Source organism: Scyliorhinus canicula, chromosome 5, assembly GCF_902713615.1.
Source record: "Scyliorhinus canicula chromosome 5, sScyCan1.1, whole genome shotgun sequence".
Lineage (NCBI taxonomy): Eukaryota > Metazoa > Chordata > Chondrichthyes > Carcharhiniformes > Scyliorhinidae > Scyliorhinus > Scyliorhinus canicula.
This window is the reverse complement of record NC_052150.1, coordinates 81,739,830-81,756,102: the sequence shown is the minus strand read 5'-3', so window position 1 is coordinate 81,756,102 and position 16,273 is coordinate 81,739,830. Positions and strand designations below refer to the sequence as shown.

Here is a 16,273-nt window from a genome sequence, read left to right as displayed (position 1 = left end):
CCACACCGATGCTCCGCCTGATGGGGGGGGGCTAAATCTTCCCCGGCTTTACCTGCAGATACAGGTGGAGAATTGCTGGGTCCGTGGCCACGCATGCACACTGAGGCGGCTGCGTCGTACAACATGGCGCCAATCGCACGTGGACACGGTCTGCCATTTAATGCCCCCCTGTAACCTCCCTCGCCACCACCGGACCACCCACCACCAGTCACCCCAGCCCCCGCAGAAGCCCCACCGGCCAGCGGAACGCCCCCCCCCCCCCCCCCGCCCCCGACTGTGGCGGCGCTGGACACAGTACAAAGTCACCACGCAAGGTCCCCAAATACTGTGAGCATTCGCGCCCCACACCGTCGGGATGTCGGCCAATCGGGGCGGAGCATCGGGGAAAGGCCTCAGGTTATGTCCTGGGGCCGTCCCAACGGCAGGTGCAATACTCAGCAATGACGTTGTTTTTGAGGGGACGGAGCATCCAAAATATGGCACCGTCCCTTATTTCACCGTAAAAACGGATTCTCCGGCCAATCACTAAATGCGATTTTGGCGTCAGCAATCGCCGAATCCAGCCCTAAGTGTTAACGGTGGGGCAGGATTTGTGGGCACCTGGACTGATTCAGCGACCGTTGAGGGGCTAGCACCGTGTGCCACGTGGAACACAATCGATTCCAATGAAAAACAATGTGGGATTCGCCATCCGTGATTGACACTTGGGAGGCTGACAAGCTGCAGTCGCATATACACATTACACTCCCCTCACACACTTATCCCAGCCAACAGAATGGCACTAGTTGTGCTGGAGCACGTCCATGCAGCTGATGGGTCGCCTGTGGCCAGAGGGCACCGAGGGGGTGGTCTGGGGAGACCCATACGACCTGTGGACCTAAGTTCACAATAGGCTGTCAGCGGCATGTGTAGCTGCATGGCTGTCTTGCTGGCTGCGGCAATGGTGCTCTGTGTCCGTCCACTCCAACCCCACAGCCTACCTCCTGGCCACCTCCCACCACTCCCCCCTGGCTCTAACAGAAGCCCCCCGTGGTGATATTGGACACTTTCCGCACCTCCTCTCTCTCCCGCAGCAGCCACGGTGCCTGTTTCACGATTTTTAAAGGCAGAAGTGAACCTTGCCGTCAGGAATTTGCTGCAGTGGAGGCGGAGAATCGCGGAGGCCCCGGAGAACACTGGGTCAGGCCGGCTAATGATATGCAAACAGCGTACATGCAGACTGGAACGCATTGATGATGCTGTCGAGGCTCCGGAGAATTGCGATTTGGCGTGCAACCGGTGCCCGCCACGATTTCAGCATCAGAACAGTTTCTCCGCCCAATCATGTTTCCCGATTCTGCCGTCAGTCGACGGGAAATCCCGCCCTATGTATTTAAACCAATTTTTGCAGCATTTAAGAGAAAATAAATATTATTACTAATGAGGCCACCAGATGAAAATGTTTGACTTTCCCCTAGAGCAGGATTTACACACCATTTACTGTACTACTACAACTGCATTAAGTAGAAACTGCATTAAATTAAATTTATTAAACTGAATATATATCAGCAATCCACAATTAGTATCAGACTCATACCTCAAATGCAAAATACTCACATTTCAGATCACTAGAATTCACAGCTATGCCTCGTGTTCATTTTTACACGGACGGCTGACAAGGATTTTTTTGTATAGTCAGTGTCATAGTCATTCGTATGACATTGAAGGAGACCATTTCAGTCTATTGGGTCCATGCCAGCTCCCTGAAGAGCAATTCAGTCAGCCCCATACTCCTGCTCTATTTCCTGTCCCTCAAGAGTCCATCCGATTCCTTTTGAAATAATTCATCACTGATAGGAAGCACATTCCAGGTCTTGACTAATTGCTGTGCAAAAAAAGTTCTCCCTTACATCTTCCTCCACCTCTTGTTCAAAACCTTAAATCGGTGTCTCTTATTGTGATGCCATGCAGTTTGTGAACAATTGGCTGCACTAACTGCGGTTTCAAAGCCTGTTCAGGCCCTAATTGAAAGAGGAAACAATTTGTGGGAAGGGGAGCGTGTAACCCAGGCAAGATCTCCAGGCAAGACTTTTGAGAAATAAATCTGTTCCGTCAGTTTTTTGGAAAAGGGAAGTTGATTGGGGAAAAAAACACGGCTCTCAAAGGTTTCAGCAGGAGGTAAAGTACAAAAGATGCTGAAGAACTATGCATGTAAGACAGCTAAGAAAAAAATGAAAACTAAAGTGAGTTTTGCAGAAGGAATAGTGAGATAAAGTTACTCCCACTGCTTCAGTTTTGTTTTATAAATTTAAAGTAGTCAATTAATTTTTCCAATTAAGGGGCAATTTAGAGTGGCCAATCCACCTACCCTGCACATCTTTGGATTGTGGGAGTGAAACCCATGCAAACATGGGGAGAATGTGCAAACTCCACATGGACAGTGACCCAGAGCCGGGATCAAACCTGGGATCTCGGCTCCGTGAGGCAGCAGTGCTAACCACCGCCCCACCCTCTGCTTCAGTTTTTACTAAAGCCAGACATTCTGTGTACTGAAGTGGTTGGATGAACATGACTGGGGTATCTATGTCATCAGGCCTGTCATTAACCGAACCAAGGCGGTTCTGCAGTAATGGGGCCGTTTTGGTGATGGCTTTTATCAAAATTTGGAAATTGTAAAGATGTTGCTGGAGGTGACTTAAGAAACGTATCCTGTACGAAGAAAAGGGGGTTAATTCTACCTGAGAAAGACAGAATAGTGATCCACTTTATGGCTGAACATGGTGCCACAAATATGCTAAGGGGGCTGCAATAAATCCATGAGCTCCATCTTTGTATCAGCTACTTAAAGAATATAGTTTTGTTTGTAGTTTCTATTGAATGCAATTTGTCTGGTCATTTATGTTTAATTTTACATTGAGTTTGGTTTGATGTTTAAAATAAAATTTATAATATGAAATCTTGGAGCGAATTCTCCGTTTGAGAGACGAAGTGGTGATGCCAGGACTGAGTCACAAGTGTTCTACATTGACAAAAGTGGTGCCGGTCCCAGAGCAATTCTGGACCTGTTGATTGGTTAGCACTGGCACCACATGGAAGTAGTGCAATTCCAATGATCGACAACGTCTGATTTGCAGGGGTCAGGCCTGGCACGTGAAAGACTGACAAGCTGCAGCCGCATACAAGCTCTCCCCACACCCCACACACTCATTCCAGCTAACAAGATGGCATCCTGAAGAATGGCACCATGATTCGCCAATGTGGAGCTTGAGACCCTGCTGAACACCATGTAGGGAAGGCGAGGCACGTTGTTCCTCGGGGTGGGAAGGCAGTTGCCACCCAGTTGTCAATCGGTCCTGAGTGCAGGCAGCTGTGAGCGCCGTGGGCCCCACCGCCAGGATCAGCCAGCAGTGCCACAATAAGCTGAACGACCTCCTCAGGACGGCCAGGGTAACCAGTCCTACGCGCTTAGCACCATCTCCTGTCCCCCACACCCATAGCCCCACTCTCCCCCCCGTCCTCCACTCGGCTCCCACCAGGCAGACTGGAATGCGGCAGTGGGAATGGGTGGGAAACCCTCCCAGGCAAGTCAGGGTGGGCTACCACCACCACCGTGCCCCAGGCACCAAACCTCACCCCACCAAGCAGCAGGCCACCTATACCCCACACCGCATGTCAACAACCATTCCGCCCTCCATGGCCAGTGTCTTGCATACACAGGCCACCAGCCATGGACCCCCTGTGCTGACCTTGTCTGAATGTCTCACACTGTTCATTATCAGACCCCAGGAGAAGGCGGCGCACAATTGCAGAGAGAGAGAGAGAGAGAGCTGACTGGAGGGGTACCACCGGACCTGTGGCCCCTAACCGCCAGAGGGCGTTGGACCTGGTCAGTAGGACCGGACAGTGGGCAGTCGCTGAGGCGGAGGTTGGCATCGGGGAAGCAAGTGAGCCCCCTATGGATTGCAATGTCTCCATGGCATGTGTGGCATCCAACACCAGCCCCTCCTACCAGCTCCCATACCCTCCCTAATGTGGGGGTGGTGTGGAGGAGGTGGTGTGGTGTGGTGTGGGGGTGGTGAGGGAGAGCTGAGGGGCAGGTGAGGGGATCGTGCTATGCTTGCCACAGGAACACCGCAACTCAGCCCGGCTCATTTGCCTGCCCGATGCCGACCTTTGCCTCAGCAACTGCCCTCTCTTTGGGCCCACCGACCAGGTCCAGTGGCTGCTGCCACAGATCCGCTGGTCCCTCACCGATCCTCTCTCTCTCCCTGGAGTTATGCATTGTCTTCCCCTTGGTGGTGGTGGTAGTGGTGAGGTGGGGAGTGGAGACAGAAAGCGCACAGTGTTAGGCAGTCGGACATGTGTAGCGCAGTGGTTGGCAGCTCCTGGCCTCTGAACAGGGCACCCAGTCATGGTGGGCAGTGATGCAAGGTGGGGTGCATGCACATTGCGGGTGGGTGGGGTTGGTCTCCCTCCCGGTGGGTGGGCGTTAACGTGTGTGTGGGACGGGGGTTAATGCCAGGTGCATGGTGCTGGGTACTCACCCTGGCCACTCTGAGGAGGTCGTGCAGCTTCTTCCTGCACTGCTGTCCAGTCCTGGCTGTGGGACCCACAGTGCTCATGGTCTCTGCCACCTGAGCTCAGGCCAGGTTACTGCGATGGGTGGCAGCCTCATTCCCGCTCTTGTCTCCTTGTGCCCAGCGGGTCTCGAGCTCTGCCGTGCTGCCATCATGTTGGCTGGGAAGCGTGTGTGGGGGGAGGGGAGTGTTAATATGCAGCTGCAGCTCGTCAGCCTCTCCCCATGCTCCGTCCTCAATGGGCCGAGTCACCGATGGCGTGGGGCGCGTGTCCTCTCACTTTTCAGGGACCTCGCGTGGCAGCTACGGACTGTGTCCAATGTCGCCGTAGTTTGGGGGGGGGGGCATTCCGCTGACAGGGAAGGCTTCGGTGGGGGCTGGGGGGAGTGGCGAGTGGGGGTTACAGGTGAGCTGTGTTTTGCATGCTGGGTACATACTGGGCACAGCCGGTGCAATGTTGGTCGGCATGCGTGGCCACGGACCCGGCAATTCCATGTCTGTATTGGTCAGTAAAGCCGGGGCTTTACCTTGCGCGGCTGCTAGCCCCCCACCGGACAGAGCAGCGGTGTGGGCGGCGCTGACGTTTTGGTTCTTTGACCAGATGGATCCTGCGGACAAAGCTGCAGAATCGGAGAATCCAGCCCTTAGTTCTGAAACGGAGAACCCCACCCTTTATTTATAGGGACACGGTTTACTCATGTGCATAAGGTGGAGTAGGTAAGGAGATTGAGATCTTAAGGTTAATCTTTAGAGATGAGACACACAGAGTATGTGGTTCGAACAGAGTATGCCAGAAAAGGTGGTAATATGTGGAATTAGTGGTGAGGGGAGTAGTATGCCACTATATAAGGTAAGGTTAGAGAGTCTGGTAAAAAGTGGTGAAGTGGTGGTAGGAGTAATAGAAAGATTACCTTTTTCAGGGGTACAATTTATCCTGGGTAATAATAGAGCTGGATCACAGGTAGGAGTGATGCCTACAATGGTTGGAAAGTCAAACAACAGAAGTGTTGCAAGAATCATACCCTGGGGTATTTCCTGATGGCGTTGTGACAAGGTCACAAAACCACAGGATGAGACAGGAGGAAGAGAACTCGAGGAGTACCGACAGGGAGGCTGAAGTAAATTATCAGAAACCATGTTTGATCAAATGGTTGATAAAGAACAAGAGCACGTGGTGGAAGAAACAGATATCTTTAGTTCCAGAAAGTTGATTGAATTACAGCAGAAAGATTCAGAGATAAAACAGCCGTATCAGAAAGCATATACAAAAATAGAATCTGAGTGTGCACCAGAGTGTTATTAGAAATAATGTATTAATGAGAAAATGGCGACCTTTACACATTTGGGCAGATGAGAAATGGGCATAGGATCATCAAGTGACATTACCGGTGGGTTATAGAAATTAGGTTTCACATGTAGTGCATGCGGTTCCAATAGGGAGTAATTTAGGAGTCACGAAAACTAAAGCCTAGGCTCCATAAGGATGTAGTTGAACTTTGCCGTACATGTCACACAGATCAGGAAATAGGGAGACCTCAAGTGGCAACCAAACCAATACCCTTAATACCCATTCCAGCATTTGAGGAACCTTTTAATAGGATCTGAATTGACTTTAGGAGACTAAAACAAAAAGAGCGAATCAGTATTTGTCGACCATAATGAATGTGTCTACTAGATTACCGGATGCCAGTCCAATGAGAAATATTACAGCTCAGAGGGTTGGAGAGAAGTTAACCAAATCATTTACCAGCTATGGACCACCAAAAGATAACCAATCCATTCAGGGATCCAATTTTACTTTGAAGTTATCCAAGGATGTTATAGACAGCATACGAATAAAGTAATTTAACTCAACTGCATATCATCCAGAATCACAAGCAGCATTAGGAAGGTGGCATGAAATTTTAAAGTCTATGTTGAGGGTCTATAGTCAAGATTATCCAAAGGAATAGGGTAAAGGAATTCCATTTGTATTACTTGCAATTAGGGATGTACCTAATGTATCAACTAAATTCAGTCCATTTGAATTGATTTTTGGTCATGACATAAGAGGACCACTTAAATTGATCAAAGGGAAATTGGCGAGTCAGCGTTCGGAGACTATAGGCACGATTCTCCGGAAAGATTTCGAAGTGTGGTAGCGAGCGGGAATTGCTTCAAGCTTCCCGGCACTGGGCCCAGCGAGGACGGCAACATTATTCAATGTTAATTGGTCCACTTGACGAGGCCTCACGGGCTTCTCGCCTCAAATGAAGGCTCGCCAGCTGATTTTCCTGGCCCGCGTTCGCCAGCCCCCCCGCTAACAAACAATACAAATGGAATTCCTTTATCCCAATGCACTTAACCTGGATTTGCTCAGCCAACCCCAGCCAGCTCGGAACAATGGCACCGAGGAGACCGGCTCCAAGATTAGGGGATGCTGTCCTGGAGAGGCTGCTTGACGCAGTGGAGGCCAGGAGGGATGTCCTGTTCCCCCGGTCCCTCCTAGTCCTGGAGGGTTAGCTATAGGGCAGCCACTGCTGCCTGGAACAAGGTGGCGCTGGGAGTGGTGACCAGGAGGACTGGCCTCCAGTGTAAGACGGTCAACGACCTAAACCGGGCAGCATGAGGAAGTAGACACCATAACCCCCACCCCACTTCAAGACCTCGCCCCCCCCCCCCTCATTCCCTATGGAAGTGACTACTCCCCTCCCTCTTCAAACCCCCAACCGGTCCTCCACCCCCCTGCCCCTCCACTACTACTGTGAACCATGTATGTGGCTAATGATGCCCTGTCTGTGGCTGAAGACTGAGCAGTCACCAACGCGGAGGTTGGCAGACACCCCAGAGGTGAGGAACCACCAGGCTCCACCCAGAGGACCTGTCAAACGTGAGTTGTCATTGCCGTACTGACTGACCCGTCTCTTTCACTGACCACATGTCCATTCTCCCCCATGTCCTCCAGCCGACGGCGCCGGCCCATCCTGGCAGCCTCCTCTCCTGCCTCCAAGGAGAACACCTTGGAGGAGAGCTCGGAGGATACCACTGTAATAAACATGGCACAGCTGTCATCCCCACCCTCCACCAGCGCAGATACACACACCTCAGTGGAAAATGGGAGTGGTCAGGCTTTTGGGGCACAATCTGGTGAGCACCACGCTGCTGCTGATATACATCAGTTGGAGGCAGGAACCCCCAGGCGAGACAACAGTCAGAGGGCTGCTGGGTCCCAGCCTGATGCTGAGCATTTGGAACAGGGTTAACCAGAGCCGACGGATACGTTAGGGAGCATCTGGGACATTCAGAGGGAGATGACAGTGTCACTTCAGCAGCTCCATATCTGCTTGGAGAAGTTCCAGAGGCTACAGGCGCAGGAGCTGTTGCCGGCGATGTGTGGCACCGAGTCCAACACAATGGAGAGCCTGGTGCACGACGTCGGCACCATTAGTGAAGGTGTCCAAGGCATCATTTATCTCAAGAGGGTTGGAATATAAAAGCAGCGAGCCTTTATAAGGCTCTGGTTAGGCCCCATTTGGATTACTGTGTCCAGTTTTGGGCCCCACATCTCAGGAAGGACATACTGGCACTGGAGCGTGTCCAGTGGAGATTCACACGGATGATCCCTGGAATGGCGGGTCTAACATATGATGAACGGCTGAGGATCCTGGGATTGTATTCATTGGAGTTTAGAAGGTTAAGGGGAGATCTAATAGAAACTTACAAGATAATACATGGCTTAGAAAGGGTGGACGCAAAGAAACTGTTTCTGTTAGGCGAGGAGACGAGGACCCGTGGGCACAGCCTTAGAATTAGAGGGGGTAAATTCAGAACAGAAATGCGGAGACATTTCTTCAGCCAGAGAGTGGTGGGCCTGTGGAATTCATTGCCGCGGAGTGCAGTGGAGGCCGGAACGCTAAATGGCTTCAAGGCAGAGATAGATAAATTCTTGATGTCGCGAGGAATTAAGGGCTACGGGGAGAATGCTGGTAGGTGGAGTTGAAATGCCCATCAGCCATGATTGAATGGCGGAGTGGACTCGATGGGCCGAATGGCCTTACTTCCACTCCTATGTCTTATGGTGCAGTCGGTGATGGCCATGGCGGAGTGTCTTGACAGAATATGTGACTCACTGGGGGATGTCACGCAATACCAGGTTACCCCCAGTTGATCCCCTTCCAGTGCTCACCCTCACCCTGCCATGGCTGCCCACCCCTGCAGAGGGTCCCCTGACCCCAGCTGAGGGACCCCCACCCCACCGAGCTCTGGAGTGCCAAGCCCTTTGCTCTTTGATTTTCCTCTGGGAGGTAACTCAGTAATTTATTCCAATTACTTATCACTTCCTCTTTGTCCAATCTAATTTGAGAAATGTCAACATTATCTCTTCCTGAGTTACAATACCTAACACCTCCTCCTTCTCTGGGACTCAATCCACTAAAGTTAGCACAGGTACAAAAGGAGATTGAAAGTATGCTTAAGAATGGTATCATCAAAGTGAATTGTTAGATTGGAGCTCACCTATTGTGATGGTACCAAAACCGTATGGTACATAATGATTGTGTGGACTATAGAAAAGTCAATGCAGTTATGATGTCAGATTTGTGTCCCTATTCCTCATTTGAAAAGGTGGGACAAGCGAATTTTCTGACCAAACTTGACTGATTTAAATGATACTGGTAAGTACCTTCATCAGACAGGGCCATGGAAATTTTGGCTTTTGTGGCGTCTGCTGTGGCCGGGAATAAGTATGCAGAGCAAGGTTTGCCTGCACAACTCCTCACTGGATGGCGCTCCCAGAGAAGGCAGGAGAGGCAAGGGTGAGGGAGGTTTGTGGGGATTTCAGGGTTCTTGGTTGGAAGCCCGACTGATTGTTGGTCTATCTCTTTCTCCAATTCCTTAGAGATACCAAAATGGATGGTGGTGTTGATCCCGCAGTGGCTGCCATCGCATTGCTGGTGGAAACCCAGGTGGCCAGACACAAGGGGTGCAATTCTCCGACCCCCATGCCGGGTGGGAGAATCGCAGAGTGCCTGGCGATTCCCGCCACGCCGCCCTGGCACCCGCATGCGATTCTCCCAATCCCCCAAAACGGCGTGCCACATTTCATGACAGGCCACTCGGAGAATCGCCGTTTGTAGCAGGCGATTCTCCGGCCCGGATGGGCCGAGCGGCCTACCCAATCCGACGGGTTCACGCCAGCGCCAACCACACCTAGTCGCTGCCGGCGTGAACAGCGCGCGAACGCTGCATGTGCGGCCTGGGGTGGGGGGGGGGGGGGGGAGAGGATCGAGACCCAGGGGGGCGCTCAGTAGGGGTCTGGCCCACGGTCGGTGCCCACTGTTCGGTGGGCTGGCGTCTCTAAAGGACGCACTCGTTTCCTCCACCGCCCGCAAGATCAATCCTCCATGTCTTGCGGGGCGCCCGCGGGCAGGACGGAAACCGCGCATGCGCGGCTTGGCAGTGGCCAACCTGCGCATGCGCGGGTGAGGTCATTTACGTGACGCCGGCCGCGTAATTTAGGCGGCGCCAGCTGGGCGTAATTTACACGGCGCCACTCCCAGCCCCTGTGGGTGGGAGAATAGGGGGCGAGGAGCGGCCTCCAATGCTGGAGTGAAACACTCTGGTTTTCACTCCGGCGTCGGCACTTAGTCTCCCGATGGGAGAATTTCGCCCAAGGTAACAGTGACAGCACAGACCAGGAAGCAGCCCCTCTGTGCAGGGGGGTCATGGTTCACTAGATTTTCAAAGAACGATGCAGTGTCCATCAGCTCAATCCCCCCTATTTCCTTCCATCCCCCTCCAATCCCTCCACCCCCCCAACCTCCCCCCATTCCCCTCCTCCCCACCCAACCTCCCCCATTCCCCTCCTCCTCCCCAACCTCCCACATTTCCCTCCCCCCATTCCCCTCCTCCCTCCCCCCAACCCTCCCCCTCTTCCCCCAACCCTCCCCCTCATCACCCCCCTCTCCCTCTTCCCCCCCATCCCTCCCTCTTCCCCCCCATCCCTCCCTCTTCCCCCCCCCCCCTTTCCTTCTTCACAATTTCCTCTTTCCTCCTTCCTCCCCCATCCCCTCCTTCCATTATCATCTATGGATTCCCATGATCGTCTCCCCAACCAATTGATATTCCACTGAACTCTCCTGGCCCTCAATCGAAGGCCCCCCTCACTCTCTAACCTCTCCAGTGCCCCTACATTGATGACCCACAACCCCTTAATCGATGCTCACTTTGATATACTTTTCCAGACTCATCTCTCCGCTCCACTGAGCTGTCTGGCCCCATGTTGATGTCCTCTTCGATCATACAACATAGAACATGCAGTGCACGAGGTCATTCAGCCCATCAATTCTGCACCAACCCACTTACGCCCTCACTTCCACCCTATACCCGTAACCCAATAACCCCATCTAACCTTTTTGGTCACTAAGGGAAATTTATCATAGCCAATCCACCTAACCTGCACATCTTTGGACTGTGGGAGGAAACTGGAGCACCCGGAGGAAACCCATGCAGACATGGGTAGAACGTGCGGACTCCACACAGTGAGCCAGCAGGGAAGTCGAACCTGGGACCCTGGCACTGTGAAGCCTCAGTGCTATCCACTTGTGCTACCGTGCTGCCCTATCACTCCAGCCCATCCCGAAGTGTCCTCTGACACACAATCTCTCCTGCCATGCAACCACGCCCCCATGCCTTGCATCAACATTTCCCTGCCTTTGGATCTCTCCTTCATCCCCTGTAGATGTTCTCCCTTCACCTTGATCTCTCCCAGCTCCCATCTCATCAGTGCCTCGCTGACCCACAGCCTTTTCCTCCTTTGACACCAAGCCGCAACGGCAAGTGTAGAAGCTGAGATGCTGAGCCAGTTTCTCAATATGTCTGGTCGCAGTCAGGAAATTAATTCTAAAGATGGTAATCATGTGTTGTCATTAAATTCAACAGGACCTGAAGGAAATCAGTGTTTCCTGATCCCAAAGCTCCCCCTGCAGTAGTAACAGGGCCAGTGGTTCTGCAGACTAGCTCTGAATTAACCAAAGTGACCTCTGGTTCTCTAATGTCCTGGAAAAAGTTTTGTTGCTAAACATGGTTTACATTATTGAGTCCTCGCGAACAGTAATCAGATCAACTCTCACTGATCCCTTTTCAGTGAGAAATGCCCAATTTACATAATAGTTCTTCAAAATCTAATCCCACCCTCCTGTTAATTTTGTTTATTTTCCCTTTTGTCATTTCAGTAACAGTGTAGAAACTGAATGAAGTGGCACTGTATAAAAAGTTCATGATCGCTCATGTTCGTTATTAGAGATGAGAGTAAAGGGGGTAGGAAAATAATACTTTATTACAGAGGAGGAAGCTAATCATGCTGGCCAGAGCATAATGGGTGCTTTTGAAGGGGAGTGAAGCCCTTAATGAAGTCCAACCTGATATGATATTGAATGATTAAGAGTTTGCTCAAGTGTAAACAACTAGCACTCGGAAGAAATGGAAGGTGACACGAGGACAGAAACAACCTTTCACTCCCATAAGACCTTAACAGAAATTACTGACCTTTGGCTTCAACCAATTTCTGGTTTCAGTTTCTACCACTGCTCCACTTTTCCTGTCTGCTGCAGTGGTGGTTTCTCTGCTGGATTCCTGGAAGATAGGCCTCCTGCCTCGATTAAGTAAATTGGTACCCTGCAATTTTGGACTGGATCGGCATTGAAGTGAGTTTCCTGTTATTTTGGGTCAGTTATTTCATCCCATATTTATTTTGTCCGAAGATGACAATGCATATAGATGCCAATTTGCATTCTTGTGCACTTGTATTTTTTTCATTCTGAATTGGAATTTTCATAAAAGTTCAAAGTTTTATGATTATCAACAAATATTTCTATGAGCAATCTGACTGCACCAAACAACATAATAAAAGTGCAACTTTTTATTAAATAAGTACAAAATATATCCATATATTTAGATATGTATGTGAATATATATATATATTTATATATATATACACACACACACACACACACACAAAGACATAGTGCATTTTTCAGTTAAATAAATTCTAATGGCTATAATTGCATGTTAAGTCCATTTACTGCATTATAGAAAGACTTCCAAAAACTAGGCAAAGTTAAGTTAGCTCAGTCATCTCAGATGGCAAGTTGATACCACAATAGATTGGCCAAAAATAGTGTTGGCAATTTATCAACATTCAGCAATTATTTTGAAGTGTTCATGTCAGCTTACTCGATAAGTTCTTTTATGGTCCAGGCCTTTTCCCTGAATATGTTTTGGAGTCAACCCTGTGCCCAGTCAGTGGTCTGCAGAAGCCTGTGTATTCCACTTGCAGGAGAGATGGATTACTTTGGCACATACTTGGCAGTTAGTTCTATTTGTCTCTTTACCTAATGAGGTACAGTACTGTTTTCAACTCGTGGTCACCTCACTCCGGGTACACTGGACAGGAACAGTTAAAACAGGAAAACTAATAGTCGCATGGACTAGCACGTGTAGAGCAGGTAAAAACAGCTTTGTTGCTTAAAGCTCATAACAAAAGTCAGAAGTGCTCGGCTGTAACATCCTCAAAAGTTGCTTTCACCTTAAATAATATTCAGTGACATTCTCCACAAATCAGGTTTAAAACATAATTACATTATAGCTGCGTATAATGTTATGAAACGGATTGAAAGTGCCCTTTGCTTTAATTAACAAACTTTTTATCAGATCATAAACCATATTAAAGTCATACATTATTAGATGGTTTGGACAGGCTGGATATGCTTTCAGGCAAGTCCTTTTAAAAAGTGAAGGGCTGCACAGAATTAGTGGACAGTGGTCAGTTGCTTAAGCACTTTTTTTTTTGCATGATTCTCAACACTTTAAACTATGTCAAAATCAACCAGATTCTGTGCAAAGTGACGTCTCTGGATAGTTCAGTCACTTAAACCTTTAAGAGTTCATAAATCTACAACAAAATAGAAAACAATGCAATTATTTTCAGAACCACCTGACAATGACAAATATTATAAACAGTGATTAGTGTTTTGAATTAATTACGATCATTTTGGCAGCAATTATTCTGAGGGAGCAAGTTGTCATGAGCCGAGCTCAAAGATGCTCGGATTCATATCACCCAATAAATATGCCGTTATCTTCAAACACGCCTTCTGAAATTTACCTCCGTTGTCCATTAGTTCAGCACAAATATTTGATTTTTGAAATTCAACAGAATGTATTTCAAGTGAAAGCTCGACTGAAACTGTAGAACTAATATTTGTTGCACGTTTCATTTGTGGTACAGGATTCCCCAACAGGATCAAATGAGTTCCTTTTCAGTCAATGTTATGAGGAACACTGATTTATCATTATACCACTTCATCAGATTCTAAATTATATTCTTCGTACAACGCATCCAAGATCTCAATTTGCTTCCCCATAGCTGGAAGATACTGGTTTAAATCTCTCTGCATTCCTTCATAGAACGCCTCCTTCTGTTCATCCCCTTCATTTACAGCGAGTGCTGCCATAAACCCTTCATAAAATGGTGCTGCTCTTAATGCCAACTGTGAATGTGAGAATAAGGCAATCACACTTATTTCATGATTTCTTCGAAAAAACAGAATATACAAATGCACTAAACATTTTTTTCTTTCAATAAAAACTTACTGCAAAGACACCTCTAACAACCCAACCATGGTACTGGCGCAATGTTCTACCATATGAAGTATCTAAACAAGAGAATCAAAGAAAAACACATTTTGTGCAAAAGATAATAAAAAGCAAGAACATTTAAAACCATGTACAATTGTAGCAAACAATACCCAGTTCAAACCACATCCACAATTTTGTCAAACAGTAGACTAACAATGGGGAACTGTTAATTCACAAATATTTTCTCTTCCGTTCTTTCATTTCACACCACAATCTTTTATGAAATTGAACAATGATAAGCAATGCCAATCTTTCTCTACATCTACTAGAATAGGGCGGCACGGTAGCACAGTGGTTAGCACTGTTGCTTCACAGTGCCAGGAGCCCAGGTTCGATTCCCGGCTTGGGTCGCTGTCTGTGCGGAATCTGCACATTTTCCCCTCGTCTGCGTGGGTTTCCTCCGGGTGCTCCGGTTTCCTCACCAAGTCTGAAAGACATGCTGTTTGGTGAATTGGATATTCTGAATTCTCCCTCTGTGTACCTGAACAGGAATGTGCCGACTAGGGCCTTTTCACAGTAACGTCATTGCAATGTTAATGTAAGCCTACTGTTACAATAAAGATTATTAATTCACCACTACTGGTTTGTGATTGGCACCATGAATACACAAAACAAATGATAACAAACGCAGAAATGAGAGGTATTCCAAGGATCAACAGTTCAGCCCGAGTTTAACAAGGCCAGAGGTTTACAAATTCATCCCTGTTCTTGTGCTGGCTCATGGAAAGATTAGAAGCCTAGGGTCTCCAGGCAGAAGCGGACTTTCAATGAAACACACAGCACTGCAATGCAGCACCCCGGCCAATGGGGACGTACTATACGGAGAGGGGATTGTTGTGGTGAATACACCAATCAGATCCTTGGTAGCTTTAAATTTGCTGATTGGCTCAAGATGAGCTTATCAGCAGGCAATACAGAACAACATCAGGTTCCGATTGGTGGACTCCCTTTAGTTTGTCAGACGTTGAGAGGTGGTTCAGACACGGATCTCCTGAATTGGTGTGAAGCTTCTGGACTTTCAATGAGTAAAGTGCAAATCAGCAGCCTGATTTATGACATTCAGCCCGGCTGGCAGCCCGAGACAAAAGTGAAGTCATCGACCTTGTGCTCCAGTGGGGAAGCACAAGTGGATAGCACTGTGACTTCACAGCGCCAGTCCCACGCAAACCCATCAGCATAAGGGTGATGTAAAATCTCTCATTAACTTGTGTAATCAATCATAATCAATTCGCCACTGAAACATGGCATCAAATGGAATCACAAAGGAATGGGATTGCCAGGAAATGAGCCATTTTTCAACTTTTTAAACTAAATTGAATGACTTGATGCTCTTGGTTTTGAGCTTTAATTGGCTTCAGGCAAGTGCTTGCATTGTGGCAGACTAGACAAACCTCAATTTCCCTTCCCTGCCTGTTCAGGTGAACATAAACAATCTAATAGAACTATTAGAAAAGGGATTTCTCTTGTTGACTTGGCCGGTGTTTATCCTTACACAGCAGCATCAAGTGGATTCCACATGTCTCATTTTTATTCACAAGACTGCTGCAGAAAACTGCTGATTGTATTTGCTTACCGTACAGCTGCTGAGCACACTTCTAAATAATCACTGGCTGTAACATGCGCTGGAAAGTTCCAAGAATATGAAAGCTGCTATATAAGTGCTAGTTCTTTCCTGATGATTCACCTTTTCCTCTCTCCCTCACACTATGTTAACTAAACACAGTAACAGAAAGGCAATTCCATAAAATACATGGTTAACTCAGACTTACTTAGTGCTTTTTGGATGTCCTTTTCTCCATTGTTTACTTCTTCCAGAAATCCTTTCAGAAATTTCAATCCCCTGTCACATAGATATTAAAGGGGAAAAATTGTGATTTTCACAGTGTTTACCAATTACTTCTCGATCCATTTTATAGCAATGTTCAGAACAAATATTTTAAAAATTGTTTGGGATTGTGTTGCTAAAGGCAATACTGAAAGCTGCCACTAGATGGTATAGTGAAACACAAACGCACACCCTTACAAAAATGGAAGTGCTAAAA

General features: G+C 48.4%; 1 protein-coding gene across 2 annotated transcripts in view; it reads right to left on the bottom strand.

Annotated features, from left to right (window-relative positions):
- Positions 1–13,222: 13,222 nt before the first annotated feature.
- plekha8 (pleckstrin homology domain containing, family A (phosphoinositide binding specific) member 8) overlaps positions 13,223–16,273 on the bottom strand; it is a 72,490-nt gene continuing 69,439 nt past the window's right edge. For both annotated transcript variants that reach the window (XM_038797292.1, XM_038797293.1), the window contains exons 12-14: positions 16,001–16,071; positions 14,187–14,248; positions 13,223–14,083 (exon numbers count right to left, since the gene is read on the bottom strand). In XM_038797292.1, the coding sequence (XP_038653220.1) occupies positions 13,886–14,083; positions 14,187–14,248; positions 16,001–16,071 (331 nt within the window). In that variant the 3' untranslated portion in view covers positions 13,223–13,885. The remainder of the gene's footprint in view (positions 14,084–14,186; positions 14,249–16,000; positions 16,072–16,273) is intronic.